Genomic DNA, 17,547 nt, shown 5'->3' with positions numbered 1-17,547 from the left:
AAGCACATCATTGGCATATGCTGACAGGACCAGCCGCAACTCTGGCTCTCAAAGCACCAACCCCATCAACCTCCAGAGGAGGAGACAGAGGAAGGGCTTGATTGCCAGACTATACAGCTGGCCTGACTACAGACACCCCTGACGTAACCCTCAGCCGAAGCTGACCGGCTTGGTCAGGGTCCAGTTGAGCTTGACCAAGCACTCCGCAGAGGCATACAGCACCTGGAGAAAACCCACGAATTGGGGCCCGAAGACAAATGCCCGCAGAGTGCACAGAAGATACCCATGGTCCATCCTGTTGAACACCTTCTCCTGGTCCAGGGACAGGAGGGTGAATGACAGACCATCCCTATACATGAGCTCCAAGAGGTCCCGGAACAAGTACAAATTATCGAAGACGGTGTGGCCTGGGATGGCGTAGGTCTGGTCAGGATGGACCACATCCACAAGCATGGACCCCTGCCGCAGCGAGATGGCCTTCACTACGACTTTGTAGTCTGTGCTGAAAAACGAGATGGGACACCAGTTCCAAAGGTCGCGGTGGTCCCCTTCTTGGGTAGGAAGGTGAGCACAGCTCACCTGCACGACAGAGGGAGGACCACACTCCCCAAGGACTCGGCCCAGACGGTGACAAGGTCTGGGCCGAGGACATCCCAGAACACATGGTAGAACTCCATGGTCAGCCCGTCCAGGCCCGGAGATTTATTGGTGGGCATGAGACAGAGGGCTTCCAAGAACTCGGCCAGAGTGAGAGGTAGCTCCAGCCGGTCCCAGTCGCCACGTTGACCATTGGAAGTTTGTTCCAGAGCACAGTACAAGTGTTGGTGTTGGTCAGATCCTGGGAGAAGAGGTAAGCGTAGAAGGCCCTGGCCCTTCCACGCATCTCCTCGGGTCTGTGAGTGGGGGTACCATCCTCTGCCAAAAGGCAGGTGACCTGCTTTTTAATCTCCCTCTTTTTCTCCAGGACGTAGAAGAAGCGGGAGCTGCGATCCATCTCCTGAAGGAGATGGATGTGTGATCGAACCAACGCGCTGTGGGCCCAACGGTTCTCCAGGGCCCAGGGCTCTTCCCGCTTCTCCCGGCACGCTTCGCAGAGGGAGTGATGGTCGATGAACTCCCTTAGGATGCCTGTGGTGGCCTGGCTGCTCTTGAGCCCAGAGCAAGCCCGGTCCTCAAGGGTGGTATTAAAATCCCCGCCCAGGACCAGGCACTCACGAGGATCCAAGGTGTTGAGGAAGGCAGATGCCTGCCAATAGAAACGCACCTGCTCCGGGCCTGGGTTTGGGGCGTAGACGTTGACCAAGTTCAACGTCAGCCCCTCCATACAGACCCAGAGGTGCAGCAGGCAACCAGGCATGACCTCAGCGACCTTCAGCACTTCGGGCCGTAGGTCAGGGGAGAAAAGGGTGGCCAACCCAGGAAATGAGTGCTGAGGGGCTAAAGTACACCCCATCCCCCAACTCCAGCCACCAACTAGCCTCGGTGGCTGGAGCGGTGTGGGTCTCCTACAAGAAAATCACAGAGTATCCTCCCTCCCAAAGAAAGGAGAGCACCTGGCACCTGTGGAGACCCACCCCACAGCCCCGGGTGTTTAAGGTGGCAAAGATGGTTGGTTTCATAGTGAGGGCTGGGGAGGATCCTTGCAGGCAGGGGTGTCAGCAGGCCTCGCAACAATCCGTGACTGACCCCAAAAGCCAGCAGGGAGTCACAGAAGTTGCGGGCCCGCTGGTAGGCCATGATGTCTTGCCTCTCGGTCCCCCTCCCCTCCTCCAAAATGGCCTTCATGGTCCAGAGGACGAGGTGGAAGTCCCCACAGCCCTGGAGAGCGAGCTGCACCTTACCCTTGAAACCACGGGTTTCCACCAGGAAGCGGAGCGGCTCATCCCACAGTGCAGCGAGGGACGGGGTCACGGACCTGCGATCGTCCTCTGGCTGGGCCCCTGTGATGACCCCGCGGCCCACAGAGATGGGCAAACAGGGGGCAGACCCCCGGCACGGAACCTGTAGCGGTGGGGCCATGCAACCCATCCCCATCCCCGGCAAGGGAGAGAGTGGTGGAGGGAAGAGAGCAGCCCCTAAAGGGTCGGGGAAGGGAGACACAAAAACCACCCCCTGAGGGTCGTCCGAAGAAAGGGGAAATGAGACAACACTGGGGTGGCAGCAGTATGGGAGGTAGAGGGGAAGAAGGCGGGCAACGTGTCAGAGGCAGGCGCGGGGCTGGGACCAGCAATGGGATCAGGAGCTGGGGCAGAAGCGGGGTAAGGATCCCCAGCAGCTAAGCTACAGGGGTGCGGCACCTGTCGATTGGAGTCAGGGGCTGAGGGGATGGGAAAGGGGCCCTCAACGATGCCAGGCCCGGGCACTGCAATGAGCTCAGCACCCACAACCAGGGCGTTGGGCATGATGGCATCAGCGGTAGGGCCCCCAACTGGGAGGGGAGGCAACTGCTCCGCCTCAGAGTGGGGGCACCCAAGGGCTCGGACCCCATCCACTCGGCACCGCCCATCACCACCAGGTGTATAAATTATGGGACTCTTTGAGTTGAGAATCTAACCATAGTTGGAAAATTTCTTATCAAGCAGCAGTCAAGCCCTGCCCCAAGGGCCAGAGCCCCTAGACTGCTGATTGCCCTGCCTTGCCCAGAGGGCTCAGGCCCCGAGACTCCTGCTTATTGCTAGGCCCTGCCCAAGGGGACAGGGCTACAGACTGGTACTTTGCTAGTTCCCCAGCTAATTAACTTAGACCACTGTGACATAGTGAGAAAGAGGGGCCTCCCGCTGAGCCTGAGGGGGGAGATGAGCACCAATGCATTACACAGCCACAGCAATAAACACAGTCCTATGCATGCTTGCCTCACCCTTTGACTAAAACTACTGCCCTGTATTTCCAAGCTCCCCATGTACAAGGCATGAAATGTGCATCCAGGCAGGCTCTGACTGCGTAGCAGTGGCACTTATATGGCACTGTGACTTCGTATCTGAGCACTAAACAATCCTTACCTCACAACCCTGCTCAGATCCATTTTTACAGATAGGGAATCAAGGCAGAGAGACTACGTGACTTTCCCTAGGTCACACATGGTGTCTGTGGTGGAGCAGAGACTTGAATCCAGGTCTCCCAAGGCCCAGCCTAGAACCCTAACCACTGGGCCATCCTTCCTCTGACTGTCTTGCTACAATTCCAGCTCCCTTCTTACCTGCCCTGCCACAGAATTGTCTCCTTCTTCAAAGATGATGTTGCCACTGTCTCCATCAGGGTCCATCAGCACCAGGGTCTGATGGGTGGGAAGGGATGAGGAGGAGGTGCTGAGCCTCGCCATCTCCTCTACTCCCAGCACGATCCTGCTGTTGAAACTGCTGTCCTTTGAAAAGAGAAGACAGAGTGAGACGCTGCCCTGGGAGTGTGTTAGGGACAGAATATGCACTCTGGGGACTCAGCACAAGGTGTACTGGCTTAAAGAGGATGTTCAAGAAGGAGGCTGATAAACTGGAGAGGGTTCCAAGAAGAGCTACAAGAATGATTAAAGGATTAGAAAACCTTCCTAATAGAGATAGATGCAAAGATCTCCATCTATTTAGTTTAATAAGGAGAAAGTTAAGGGGTGACTTGATCATAGTCTATAAGTACCTACATGGGGAACAAATATTTAATAACGGGCTCTTACTGAGAAAGGTCAAATGTGATCCAGTGGCTAGAAGTTGAAGCTAGACAAATTCAGATTGGAAATAAGGTGTAACTGTTTAACAGTGAGACTAATTAACCACTGGAACAATTTACCAATGATCATGGTGGATTCTCCATCACTGACCATTTTAAAATCAAGATTAGATGTTTTTCTAAACAATCTGCTTGAGGAATTATGTTGGGAGGTTCTGTGGCCTGTGTGATACAGAAGGTCAGACTAGATGATCACAATAGTCCCTTCTAGCTTGGAATCTATGAAAAAATTATGCACTCCAGGGAGATAGATAAATTGCTCCCTCTCATCCTTGCAGCCAGCAGGAACTCGACATTGCTCATATGCACAAAGATAGCTCTAAAGTTGGTTTTGTCTTGTGTTCTGAAGGCTCCGATAATCATGCCCATTCTGATCTCAGCTGGCAGCGAGTTCCAGATACATGGCCCACCCTCCTGCATTAACTGATCTTGCTCTTGAGACTGACAGTCCCTGCTGTTTCAGCAGCTGTTGTGGGAAGCCAAGATCTCACAAGGTGAGGTGAGTTCCCAGGTAACTCAGGCCAGTCCCATGACAGGCTTTGAAGGGGTCGACCAAGATCTTGAATGTAATCGGGAGCCAGTGCAGAGCAGGGAGCAGCATCCCACTGAGCTCTCTGAGGCCTGTGCTGCTGTATTCTGGAACAACTGCAGCTTTTTAAAAGTTGTCCCCTCCATACCTAGGGATAGAGAATTCCAGTAATCAAACTGGGGACTGGGAGCCTCACCGTCGCTATGTCTGAACCTGATGGGAGAGGGGAATGATTATCTTGCCACCCATAGCTGGAAGAGAGTTTTAATTATCTGTGTCTGTTTGGGTATCCAGGTGGCCACTGACTGTCTAGACAAGCAGAAGGCAGTTGGCCTCAAGGGAGGGTGGTGATAGAAACATGGCAAGTTCTCTGAAATCCTTCCTCTTCCCACCAGCAGCATCTTGGTCTTTCAGGATTCAGTTTGAGACACTTCAGCTAGGTTTGGCTTTGTGTCTGATGGGAAGGTCATGTAGAAGCTGGGTGTTGCCTAGGTGTGGCTGGCACCTCAGTCCATGCCGTTGTAAGATGTACAGAAGTTAAAATATGCCTTGAAAATATGCTGTTGACAACTTTTTGTCTGCCCTTTTAACCATCAGGTGGCAATCACTCTGTTTCCTTTTGGATCTAAAGGCAATGACAGTCAATAGGCCCATCCCAATAGGTGAGACATCTTGTCTGGGGACATGGGCAGCGGATATAGTAGACCAGGAGAGGCTAAGCCTCCCCAAACAGCCAGGCCATGGCCCCACCCACACTGCTCCTCTTCCTGCCCTCACTCAACCTCTCCCTCAAAGCCAGCAGGGGTTAGGGACTTGGGGTGGCTGGGGCGGTGGGCTGGGGCTCAGGCTGGCCGGGGCGGAGACGGGTGGGCTTGGGCTGGCTGGGGAGGGCTGGCCACTGGCCTGGGACTCAGAGCGGCTAGGGTGGGCCAGCCAAGGCAGCTGGGATGGGTTGGCCAGTGTCCTGGGACTTGAGGTGGCTGGGGCAGGCAGGCCAGTGCTTGGGCCGACTGGTGGACTGGTGCTTGGGGTGGAAGGGGCAGGGCGGCTGGTGGCCTGGGGCAGCCAGTGGGCTGGGACTCAGGCCAGCCAGTGGACCAGGACTTGGGGCTCCGGTGGAGGAGAGGGGCAGGTAGGGGCAGGGCCTCGGGTGGAAGTGACGGGTCTGGGGGCTAGCCTCCCCAAATTGGGGAGGGGAGAGGGGTTCATGTACCACCCATGTCTGGCCCTGGGGAGCATTAATTAAGCTATAGCAATTCCCAAAAAGGGAAAGCACTGCTGCTTGATAAGAAATTTTTCAACTATGGTTAGGTTCTCAAATCAAAGACTCCCATAATTTATTTATGGAGGAGATTCTTTTCTCTCAGTCTAGCTAAGGAGAGCCCCTGCCAGGTGACAAACAAGAGTAACTGAGCTCTTTTCCTACGCAGAGTGCCCTAAGGCTATTGTCTCCTATATGTTAATTAAGAATCACAGGAGAGAAAAACAAAATGTAGGTTTTAAACCAGTTAGAAATAGCTTGGCTGGTGACCCAAAAACCTGAAAATTCCATAGGTCAAACTTCCTGATTTATATATATATATACATAGATATTGACCCCAACTTATAAATTTGCACATTTGTTTGCCTATGAACCAGGTATACATCTCTCTATGTGTAAGGGGACTGTTGGCCCCTTACTAAAACTCTGTGGAGTTTTTGGTTGCTAGCTCCTGGTACCAAAAGAAAGGGGCAGGGTCGACTGGAAATCAGGACCCTAGGGATTGACAGTCCCAGGGGCAATGGAGAGAGGCCAATGCTCCAGGTCAGCCTGATTGACAGGGCAGGCAGGCTAACGAGGGAGTCAGGAGGCCAGGGGGTCCCATCCTCTGTGTGTGCTGGAACTGGGGCCAGAGTGGGGCCGAGATAAGGGAGCAGGGGCCTGAGCTGAGCTGGGGAGCAGAGCCATGCCAGCCAGAGAGAACCAGAGAAGCAGCCCAGGGAGCAGGTCAGTGCTGGGACCAGAGCTGCAGCAACCAGAGCCAGAGGGGCCAGAGAAGCAGCCCAGGGGGCTGGAGGCAGAGCAGCATCAGTGCTGGGGCTGGAACCAGGTGTGGTGAGCAGCTGGGAAGAGTGAGGGGGACCCTGGGCAGTGGGCCCAGCGCAGGGAGACACCCCAACCAAGAGGTCCTGCAGGCCAGACTTGGAGGGGGATCATAACCCCAAAGTGGAGGCCTACACTGGGAAGAAGGATCCTGCCACCTTGAGCCTGAGGGTGTGTGGCCACCACCAGAGCAAGTGTCCAACTCAGAGCATCCCTGCAGCACAGCCAGGGCCTGGGAGGGAGGCCTGGGACTTGTGAGAAACAGACTGTGAATTGCCCAGACATTCCAGAGACGCTGGTTGTGACGTCCCCGTGCCAAAGAGTGGGGTTACATGTTTTTCTTTAACTTTTCCCATTGTTTCCTTATTTTTTAAATTGGTTGCTGTTTCATAAATTGTATTTGCTTGAATTTTATGCAATGATCAGTGGGTCAGGGAAGCATCCAGAGCGGAAAGACCACCCTGGAATGGGGACACCCTAACCCCTGTCCTAAGTGACCACGACAATGTTGGGGGTCAAGCCCCAAAGGGAATCCTGGGCCCAGCCTTGTCGGGGTTACAAGGGCTCTGCCACACAGAAGAGTGGAAGGGGAGCCCTCAAGGTCAGGAAGGCCTCTGGGTAAAGGAAGTGGGAGCGAGGACTTGGATCCTTTTGCTAGCCCATTCCACCAGGGTAGTGTATAAGCCAGAAAAATTCCCCACAATAGTGGGATCTGTCCCCTACTTACATATGTAAATAATCTCTCTTGTTCCTAATGTATATGACAAGCTTTGAAAGGCATGAAATGAAGAGTATTAGATATAACCAGAGAATGTACAGATCATGTCCATGAGATTTAGAAGACTCTAAGATATTTTGTTTTCCTGGTAAATGATTGCACCCTAGCAGTCATAAGAATTATTGAAAGACATATTCACTTAACTAGGGTAAAACTTTGGAATATTAAAATAAATTGCTTAAAAGGGGGGGATATCAAATCAATACTTGGGGAAAATTATGAAATACAATCCATGAAATGAGCAAACCTTGGACTAAATGAAGCATCAAAGAAATTTCTTATACACTCTCACTCTCTACTGGATATCAACAGAAGCAGCAGAGAAAGAAACTCAAAGCTGAAAGCTGAGAGCAATATGGCAAATGGCCAATGGAAATCAGAGGGCTGCCCATTCCACCACGCCCTGAAATCAGGATATAGAAAACTGAGGTCACCATGTGGGACCCCAAAGTTGGCTGAACCCACAAAGAAGCTGCAGGATCCCCAATGCGACGGACACCTGGACCAGCTGCGTGGAAAGGACTCTCCCCCATACTAGGGTTAGGAGAATAAGAAGTGGTGAGATTTCATTTCAACGACTGTATTTCCCCTTCTGTTCTGTAACATAAATAATTGTAGGTTATCTTGTTTAAGTCTACACTCTCTAGCGAGACACCATAAGTTTTATTTTAACTATCTGCATTCCCTCATTTATAAGTCCAAACAAATTGGCCTAAGAGAGATTTGAACCATAACTTCAAGCAATTGCTTTCGATAGTCTAAATTTGTTTCTTTTGGACCAATGTGCTCCCATAGCACGGACTGTACTCTTAAAAGTGTCTTAACGACAAGCATATCATTACCCTTTGGAGAAATACTAGCAGGGTGATAAATGTGTTAGGTACAAAAAAATGTTCATAAGTACCTGTAAGAAGAAATCTTGGTGATTTGCATGTTCCTTGGTGCACCTGCTGAGCCTCAACCCTAGGGTTTGACACCTGCTGGCGAGACTGTATTGGTGTCCGTGCAGTAGGTACCTACAGCACCGCTGTGTCTACACTTGGTTGGTAAACAGCTGATTGTATATTGGGGTTCTGGGTGAAATAATAACTTGTTGATTAGTTAAAAGTAACCAAGTGTCCTGATTTGAGAAATACTGTTTAAGTTAAAAGCTGGCCTGAAAAGAACCTAGCATTAAATTAGAAAGCTAACACTCCTTAGCGTCAGTGAAAAGAGGCTATCCTATTAGATTTCATTTAACAATAGGTATAACACTTATGCAGTAGGCAAATCTAGGTTGTTAAATTTCAGCTTTAAAATCTAAGTGGCACCTCGGCAAATTTCCAAAAATGACCCCCTTTCACATAGACACTGTTTCACAATCTCCCCCAGTGGTTCCATACAGATATGGACCAGGTTGGGGAAAAGGTTGGATTCCTTCTGGGACACCACAGTCCAGGGCTCTAGAGTTGGAGGAGCAGGTGTCCAGCAAAACTCTCCGGGTGCAGCTTGAGAATGATTGAAGCCACCGCAGCATGAATCCACAACTCCCTGCCATGTGTTTGAGGATGGACAGAAGGACTCCATTGTCAGCTGTATCAAACACTTGAGAGAGGCCCAGCAAAGGCAATATGGGTGTACTGTCCCATCCATGGTCAAGAGACGTTACTAAGGCTGAAGTCTGAATGGTTCAGGATATTGGCAGTGTCTAGATGCAGGTGGAGATGACCTGTGGTGTGTTTTTCAGTTAGCTTGCTCAGGAATGGGAGGGGAGTTCACAGAGTTGGAAGAGACCTCAGGAGGTCATCTAGTCCAACCCCTGCTCAAAGCAGAACCAATCCCCAATTTTTGACCCAGATCCCTAAATGGCCCCCTCAAGGACTGAACTCACAACCCTGGGTTTAGCAGGCCAATGCTCAAACCACTGAGCTATTCCTCCCCCAGAGTACCAGGCTATCGTTGGAGAAGTTGGTTTTGCTGTGTGCTGGTTTCTCAAGTGTTGCTGACTTATGGGCCACTTTGGGGTGCATGGTAGATTTCCCTCCTCAAGGGACATGTTGACAGTCTCCTTTGTAGGGATCACGATACTCTTGGATCTTTCATTAGCCAAGCAGGGCCTAGGTCAGAGTTGGCGGCTCAGTTTCCGGCAGTGCTTCTAGGACTTCCTGACTCTGATATCTTGTACTAGTCCCAGGGGACAACTGTCTATGTTACAACCACTGCCACCTCATTTGGCAGAATTGCCTATTGTTCAGGTGTGACCCAGGACTGGAACAGCAAGGGTACTGCAGGTGAGGATCGAGGTGCCCTGGCAGAACTTTGGGGAGTAGTCTTGCATACCTATTATCTGCATTATATCTGGGTTTAGCTAGAGCCTTTAGTCCTCTCAATTTCTTGGGTACTAAAGCTCCGCAAACTCATCCACATTAACAGGCACACCACTTTTTAGGCCACACTGTAACCAGTCTCCCATATACAAAGGCTCCCCGGGGTGCCTCTGGGGCATTCAGTATCTGTGTTCCTGCACTCTTCACCAAGTGTCCCACACACTTGAGCTGCAGAAGCTACCCCCCTGCTGGCGTAAGTGAAGCCAGTCTCAAATCCTCAGCTGCTTCGCACAGCCTTGGCAATGCATCGCCCTAACAGGAAGTAAAGCACTGTCAGCTCCTTCCAGCACTGTCAGCTCCTTCTCTGTGGGACTGAGTCCGCTCATGGTGTAATTCATTGCCACACCACCAGAGAAAGAACGGTTTGACATCACAATGCCCTGTCTGCCAAGGGAACTCGGGGACTTAAGCTCCCTGCAGCGGTGCAGAGAGGTTATAAACCAGGTGTATGAGCCACATACTCATAGATATTACGGTCAGAAGGGACCATTATGATCATCTAGTCTGACCTCCTGCACAATGCAGGCCACAGAATCTCACCCACGCACCCCTGCAATAAACCTCTCACCTATGTCTGAGCTACTGAAGTCCTCAAATCATGATTTAAAGACTTCAAGGTGCAGAGAATTCTCCAACAAGTGACCCGTGCCCCACGCTGCAGAGGAAGGCGAAAAAACCCAGGGTCTCTTCCAGTCTTCCCTGGAGGAAAATTCCTTTCAGTCCCCAAATATGGCGATCAGCTGAACCCTGAGCATGTGGGCAAGATTCACCAGCCAGATACCCAGGAAAGAATTCTCAGTAGTAACTCAGATCCCACCGCATCTAACATCCTATCACAGGCCATTGGCCCTATTTACCATGAATAGTTAAAGATCAATTAATTGCCAAAATCATGTTATCCCATCATACCATCTCCTCCATAAACTTATCAAGTTTAATCTTGAAGCCAGATATGTCTTTTGCCCCCACTGCTTCCCTTGGAAGGCTGTTCCAGAACTTCACTCCTCTGATGGTTAGAAACCTTCGTCTAATTTCAAGTCTAAAGTTCCTGATGGCCAGTTTATACCCATTTGTTCTTGTGTCCACATTGGTACTGAGCTTAAATAATTCCTCTCCCTCTCTGGTATTTATCCCTCTGATATATTTATAGAGAGCAATCATATCTCCCCTCAGCCATCTTTTGGTTAGGCTAAACAAGGCAGTACCTGCATTACAGATTATACTGGCTCCCCAATGAGCTTCAGATCCAGTTCCAGGCCCTCGTCCTCATTTACCAAGCCCTTGAAAGGGTCGGACCCAGCTAAACAAGGGACCACCTCTCCCCTCACACTACTTCAAGGACATTGCAATCATCACAAACCATATAGGCTGGGGCTCGCTGCCATCCCTGTGAAGAGGATTTCCCTGCCGCAGGGAATCAGGCTCAGTTCACATCCCTCCTGCAACAGACCTGTGTGTGCACGTTGCCTTTCCTCAGTAAAGGCAGCAGCATTCGGGCCGCGGAGCAGAGCCAGCTGTCCTGCCAGGACAACGCTGAAGCAGAACTGCTTGTATTTGGTGCCTAGACCCCAGGGTCACCAGAGCCACAAAGTTTGAGGAGACACACACGTACTAGACACAGGCAGTGGGAGACACTGTTTGCCTCTGCACCCGGATGGTAGAAAGTTCCGTGCTCAGCAGCGTGGCTGGGGGAGGAGAAATGGCACGGAACACACATAAGGAGATCGGCATGAAAGCCATCTACCGTCCCCCACCCCAGCCTTGTTTTCACCAGAAGGTGTAGCAGGACTGTGTTCCCAGGCTTGATCAAGACTCAGTGCCTTGTGCATGGTCTGTTATTGCCCCATGCCTGGCCTGTGACCATTCGCTCTGAGAGAGTCCCCACTGCGTAACAAAATGTACCTTGGCAGGGTTGCCCGAGAGGCTTTCTGTCCCCTTGTCGGTGGTGAAGACAGGAGATCCTGATGCCAGGACGGTCTGGGCCAGCACCGAGCCTATGGCCATCACATCAATGCTGGCTCCGGTGGACACATGGAGGCTACCATAGGCCTTGGGGTGGGCTTCGGTGCTGTGCTGGTAATACTGGCGGCTATTGACATCCTGCATGGAGGCAGAGGCCGTGACAAACATTCATCGAGGTGAAAGCTGCCTATGCCTCCTGCAGCCACCTGTCAGGGGGAGACGGGGGGAGCTGGGGTGGCTGTCACAGCTGCACTAGCTCAACAGTAGGAGAGTTAAAAATCACACAAGACCCAGTGAAGTCAGGCTTATTAGTTCATTTAGTCCAGTAGCTGTGAAGCTGTGATGACCAGCCGGGGGTCTTCAAGAGGCTTGAACCTGAGACCTGCAGTTAAACCATCTTTGATAGCTTTCACTGTTAACAGCCCTTAGCAGCAGCAGATAATGTTACAGTGTAGACAGGGCTTGTTTTCCAGGGAGGTTTGCACACCTATAGCTACTGAGGGGTTTGGATTCTCACTGAGGCTGCTGCCTGCACAGCAATCCCTGCATTCTACCCACACAGATCGCTCTGAGAATATGCTTCTGGCGGGGGTTTCACGTCAGCGCTGTGCAGGGGGGAGCAAGGGCCACCAGCCCCTTTCCTTGAGGAGGAAACAGAGACACAGCAAGGGGAAGGGACTTACACAGGCCAGCTGGGGAGTCAGTGGCAGAGCTGGGAAAGAGCCCAGTCTAGTGCCCTATCCACTGAACGATCCCCCTGCAGACCCCCACGCCTCTGTTCCACCCCCAGAGCTCTCCCTGGATCCCTCATGCCACCTCACACACCAGTGCTCACCTGCGTGACCTGGATCTGGAAGGTGGTGTGGGGGTTCCGGAAGTGGGTCTTGAAGTGCTTCACCGCCTCGTCCCGCCGGTTGAAGCCGTTGCGGCAGCGGTAACAGTGCCAGTGTGCCCCTTTGAACTTCTTCTCCCCTTTGATCGTGCCCACAATCTCGCAGTGACTGCAGCACCGCAGGATCTTCAGTCCTGGCAACGGCAAAGCCCCAGTGAGGATCGAAGGGTTTTCAACAGGCTCTGCTACAAGCACGTCCCACCAGGCAGGTGCTCAGGGCCTGGAGATGGTGGAAAGGCTCCTCTTGCCTTCAGGCCTACATGCTGCATGTCAGGGAGGTTATCACTGAGCAGGGCTGAAGTTGTCACTTCCCGGAGTGGGGAGGGAGAGGGAGACATCCCGCACTGGGGAAAGCATCTGCACATTTTCCATCGCAGCTAACACCAGCTCAGCACGGGGAGCCCAGCTATCAATGGGCGGGTGGCAGCACGGGGAGCCCAGCTATCAATGGGCGGGTGGCAGCACGGGGAGCCCTGCTATCAATGGGCGGGTGGCAGCACGGGGAGCCCTGCTATCTATGGGCGGGTGGCAGCACGGGGAGCCCTGCTATCTATGGGCTGGTGGCAGCACGGGGAGCCCAGCTATCAATGGGTTGGTGGCAGCACGGGGAGCCCTGCTATCAATGGGCCGATGGCAGCACGGGGAGCCCTGCTATAAAAGGGCTGGTGGCAGCTGTTAGGATATAGATATTCAGGCCTGTCTGTAAAGGCCTATACTCTAAGAATTTAGGTGTATTCTTATCATTTGGCTAGTTATAGAGGTACAAAAGAGAATCAAAATCACTGACTGCCGGTGTAAGGGCCTTCTCTTACTGTGACAGTCTGAGGCCCTGTTCTTAGGCTAAGGCCTTTGGCTAAGCAACAGAGGCAGCCATAAGCTGGGAAGCAAACGGTCACATCCTCACATTCCAAACTAGTCACATTGAAATCAGGTGCTATTGGGCTGTTAGCCCTGGTCTACACTAGGACTTTAGGTCGAATTTAGCAGCGTTAAATCGATTTAAACCTGCACCCGTCCACACAGTGAAGCCCTTTATTTTGACTTAAAGGGCTCTTAAAATCGATTTCCTTACTCCACCCCTGACAAGTGGATTAGCGCTTAAATCGACGTTCCCAGCTCGAATTTGGGGTACTGTGGACACAATTCGATGGTATTGGCCTCCGGGAGCTATCCCAGACTGCTCCATTATGACCGCTCTGGACAGCACTCTCAACTCAGATGCACTGGCCAGGTAGACAGGAAAAGAACCGCGAACTTTTGAATCTCATTTCCTGTTTGGCCAGCGTGGCAAGCTGCAGGTGACCATGCAGAGCTCATCAGCACAGGTGACCATGATGGAGTCCCAGAATCGCAAAAGAGCTCCAGCATGGACCGAACGGGAGGTACGGGATCTGATCACTGTTTGGGGAGAGGAATCCGTGCTATCAGAACTCCGTTCCAGTTTTCGAAATGCCAAAACCTTTGTGAAAATCTCCCAGGGCATGAAGGACAGAGGCCATAACAGGGACCCAAAGCAGTGCCGCGTGAAACTGAAGGAGCTGAGGCAAGCCTACCAGAAAACCAGAGAGGCGAACAGCCGCTCTGGGTCAGAGCCCCAAACATGCCGCTTCTATGATGAGCTGCATGCCATTTTAGGGGGTTCAGCCACCACTACCCCAGCCGTGTTGTTTGACTCCTTCAATGGAGATGGAGGCAATACGGAAGCAGGTTTTGGGGACGAAGAAGATGATGATGAGGAGGAGGTTGTAGATAGCTCACAGCAAGCAAGCGGAGAAACCGGTTTTCCCGACAGCCAGGAACTGTTTCTCACCCTAGACCTGGAGCCAGTACCCCCCGAACCCACCCAAGGCTGCCTCCTGGACCCAGCAGGCGGAGAAGGGACCTCTGGTGAGTGTACCTTTTAAAATGCTATACATGGTTTAAAAGCAAGCATGTGAAAGGATTACTTTGCCCTGGCATTTGCGGTTCTCCTAGATGTAGTCCTAAAGCCTTTGCAAAAGGTTTCTGGGGAGGGCAGCCTTATTTCGTCCTTCATGGTAGGACACTTTTATCACTCCAGGCCAGTAACACATACTCGGGAATCACTGTAGAACAAAGCATTGCAGTGTATGTTTGCTGGCATTCAACCAAAATCCGTTCTTTCTCTCTCTGTGTTATCCTCAGGAGAGTGAGATATAATTCATGGTCACCTGGTTGAAATAGGGTGCTTTTCTTCAGGGACACATTCCTGCTGTGCTGTTTGCCTGTGGCTGAACAGAAATGTTCCCCGCTGTTAGCCACGGGGAGAGGGGAGGGTTGAGGGGGTAGTCACGCGGTGGGAGGAGGCAAAATGCGACCTTGTAACGAAAGCACATGTGCTATGTATGTAATGTTAACAGCAAGGTTTACCCTGAAAGAGTGTAGCGACTGTTTTATAAAATGTGTCTTTTTAAATACCGCTGTCCCTTTTTTTTTCTCCACCAGCTGGATGTGTTTCAATGATCACAGGATCTTCTCCTTCCCAGAGGCTAGTGAAGCTTAGAAAGAAAAAAAAACGCACTCGAGATGAAATGTTCTCCGAGCTAATGCTGTCCTCCCACACTGACAGAGCACAGACGAATGCGTGGAGGCAAATAATGTCAGAGTGCAGGAAAGCACAAAATGACCGGGAGGAGAGGTGGAGGGCTGAAGAGAGTAAGTTGCGGGCTGAAGACAGGGCTGAAGCTCAAATGTGGCGGCAGCGTGATGAGAGAAGGCAGGATTCAATGCTGAGGCTGCTGCAGGACCAAACCAGAATGCTCCAGTGTATGGTTGAGCTGCAGCAAAGGCAGCTGGAGCACAGACTGCCACTGCTGCCCCTCTGTAACCAACCGCCCTCCTCCCCAAGTTCCATAGCCTCCACACCCAGACGCCCAAGAACGCGGTGGGGGGGCCTCCGGCCAACCAGCGACTCCACAACAGAGGATTGCCCAAAAAAAAGAAGGCTGTCATTCAATAAATTTTAAAGTTGTAAACTTTTAAAGTGCTGTGCTTAAAGTGCTGTGTGGCATTTTCCTTCCCTCCTCCACCACCCCTCCTGGGATACCTTGGTAGTCATCCCCCTATTTGTGTGATGAATGAATAACGAATGCATGACTGTGAAGCAGCAATGACTTTATTGCCTCTGCAAGCGGTGATTAAAGGGAGGAGGGGAGGGTGGTTAGCTTACAGGGAAGTAGAGTGAACCAAGGGGCGGGGGGTTTCATCAAGGAGAAACAAACAGAACTTTCACACTGTAGCCTGGCCAGTCATGAAACTGGTTTTCAAAGCTTCTCTGATGCGTACCGCGCCCTCCTGAGCTCTTCTAACCGCCCTGGTGTCTGGCTGCGCGTAACCAGCAGCCAGGCGATTTGCCTCAATCTCCCACCCCGCCATAAACGTCTCCCCCTTACTCTCACAGATATTGTGGAGCACACAGCAAGCAGTAATAACAGTGGGAATATTGGTTTCGCTGAGGTCTAAGCGAGTCAGTAAACTGCGCCAGCGCGCCTTTAAACGTCCAAATGCACATTCTACCACCATTCTGCACTTGCTCAGCTTGTAGTTGAACAGCTCCTGACCACTGTCCAGGCTGCCTGTGTACGGCTTCATGAGCCATGGCATTAAGGGGTAGGCTGGGTCCCCAAGGATACATATAGGCATTTCAACATCCCCAACAATTATTTTCTGGTCTGGGAAGAAAGTCCCTTCCTGCAGCTTTTGAAACAGACCAGAGTTCCTGAAGATGCGAGCGTCATGCACCTTTCCCGGCCATCCCACGTTGATGTTGGTGAAACGTCCCTTGTGATCCACCAGAGCTTGCAGCACTATCGAAAAGTACCCCTTGCGGTTTATGTACTCGCCGGCTTGGTGCTCTGGTGTCAAGATAGGGATATGGGTTCCGTCTATAGCCCCACCACAGTTAGGGAATCCCATTGCAGCAAAGCCATCCACTATGACCTGCACATTTCCCAGGGTCACTACCCTTGATATCAGCAGATCTTTGATTGTGTGAGCTACTTGCATCACAGCAGCCCCCACAGTAGATTTGCCCACTCCAAATTGATTCCCAACTGACCGGTAGCTGTCTGGCGTTGCAAGCTTCCACAGGGCTATCGCCACTCGCTTCTCAACTGTGAGGGCTGCTCTCATCCTGGTATTCATGCGCTTCAGGGCAGGGGAAAGCAAGTCACAAAGTTCCATGAAAGTGCCCTTACGCATGCGAAAGTTTCGCAGCCACTGGGAATCGTCCCAGACCTGCAACACTATGCGGTCCCACCAGTCTGTGCTTGTTTCCCGAGCCCAGAATCGGCGTTCCACAGCATGAACCTGCCCCATTAGCACCATGATGCATGCATTGGCAGGGCCCATGCTTTCAGAGAAATCTGTGTCCATGTCCTGATCACTCACGGGACCGCGCTGACGTCGCCTCCTCGCCCGGTATCGCGTTGCCATGTTCTGGTGCTGCATATACTGCTGGATAATGCGTGTGGTGGTTGATGTGCTCCTAATTGCCAAAATGAGCTCAGCGGCCTCCATGCTTGCCTTGGTATGGCGTCCGCACAGAAAGAAGGCGCGGAACGATTGTCTGCCGTTGCTCTGACGGAGGGAGGGGCGACTGACGACACGGCTTACAGGGTTGGCTTCAGGGAGCTAAAATCAACAAAGGGTGTGCCTGTACATCAAGGAGTATTTCAGGCAGGACTGCACGGAGGGTTCCAATAAGAAATGGTGCACCAAAGTTATCGTTGTTATTGGAACAAGGAGGTTAGCCTGGCCTCTGATTGATACATGGCTAGATTAACCTCGCTGCGCCTTCTCTGTGACTGACTGCAGTGTGATCTAGACAGGGGAGGAGGAAAATGAGTCCAAAACAAATCTGGTCTATGTCTTGTTCTGACCCACTCCATTGATCCTTTACATCTTTGGCTGGCAGCAGACAAAAAAGGCGCGAAATGATTGTCTGCCCTTGCTTTCACGGGGGGAGGGAGGGTGGGAACGGGGTCCTGACGATATGTACCCAGAACCACCCGCGACAATGTTTTAGCCCCATCAGGCATTGGGATATCAACCCAGAATTCCAATGGGCAGCGGAGACTGCGGGAACTGTGGGATAGCTACCCACAGTGCAACGCTCCAGAAGTCGATGCTTGCCTCGGTACTGTGGAAGCGCTCCGCCGAGTTAATGCACTTAATGCACTTAGAGCATTTTCTGTGGGGACA

General features: G+C 51.8%; 1 protein-coding gene across 4 annotated transcripts in view; it reads right to left on the bottom strand.

Annotated features, from left to right (window-relative positions):
- The window catches only part of LOC140898614 (uncharacterized), a 90,701-nt gene that overhangs the window by 13,272 nt on the left and 59,882 nt on the right, over positions 1-17,547 (bottom strand). For 3 of the 4 annotated variants that reach the window (XM_073312673.2, XM_073312671.2, XM_073312672.2), the window contains exons 3-5: positions 12,271-12,461; positions 11,376-11,573; positions 3,197-3,361 (exon numbers count right to left, since the gene is read on the bottom strand). In XM_073312673.2, coding sequence (XP_073168774.1) covers positions 3,197-3,361; positions 11,376-11,573; positions 12,271-12,461 — 554 coding nt within the window. The remainder of the gene's footprint in view (positions 1-3,196; positions 3,362-11,375; positions 11,574-12,270; positions 12,462-17,547) is intronic. The other variant, XM_073312674.2, reaches the window with a different exon arrangement.

This window comes from Lepidochelys kempii, chromosome 15 (assembly GCF_965140285.1).
Source record: "Lepidochelys kempii isolate rLepKem1 chromosome 15, rLepKem1.hap1, whole genome shotgun sequence".
NCBI classification, from domain to species: domain Eukaryota; kingdom Metazoa; phylum Chordata; order Testudines; family Cheloniidae; genus Lepidochelys; species Lepidochelys kempii.
Note: the sequence above shows the minus strand (reverse complement) of the source record. Positions and strands in the feature narration are given on the sequence as shown.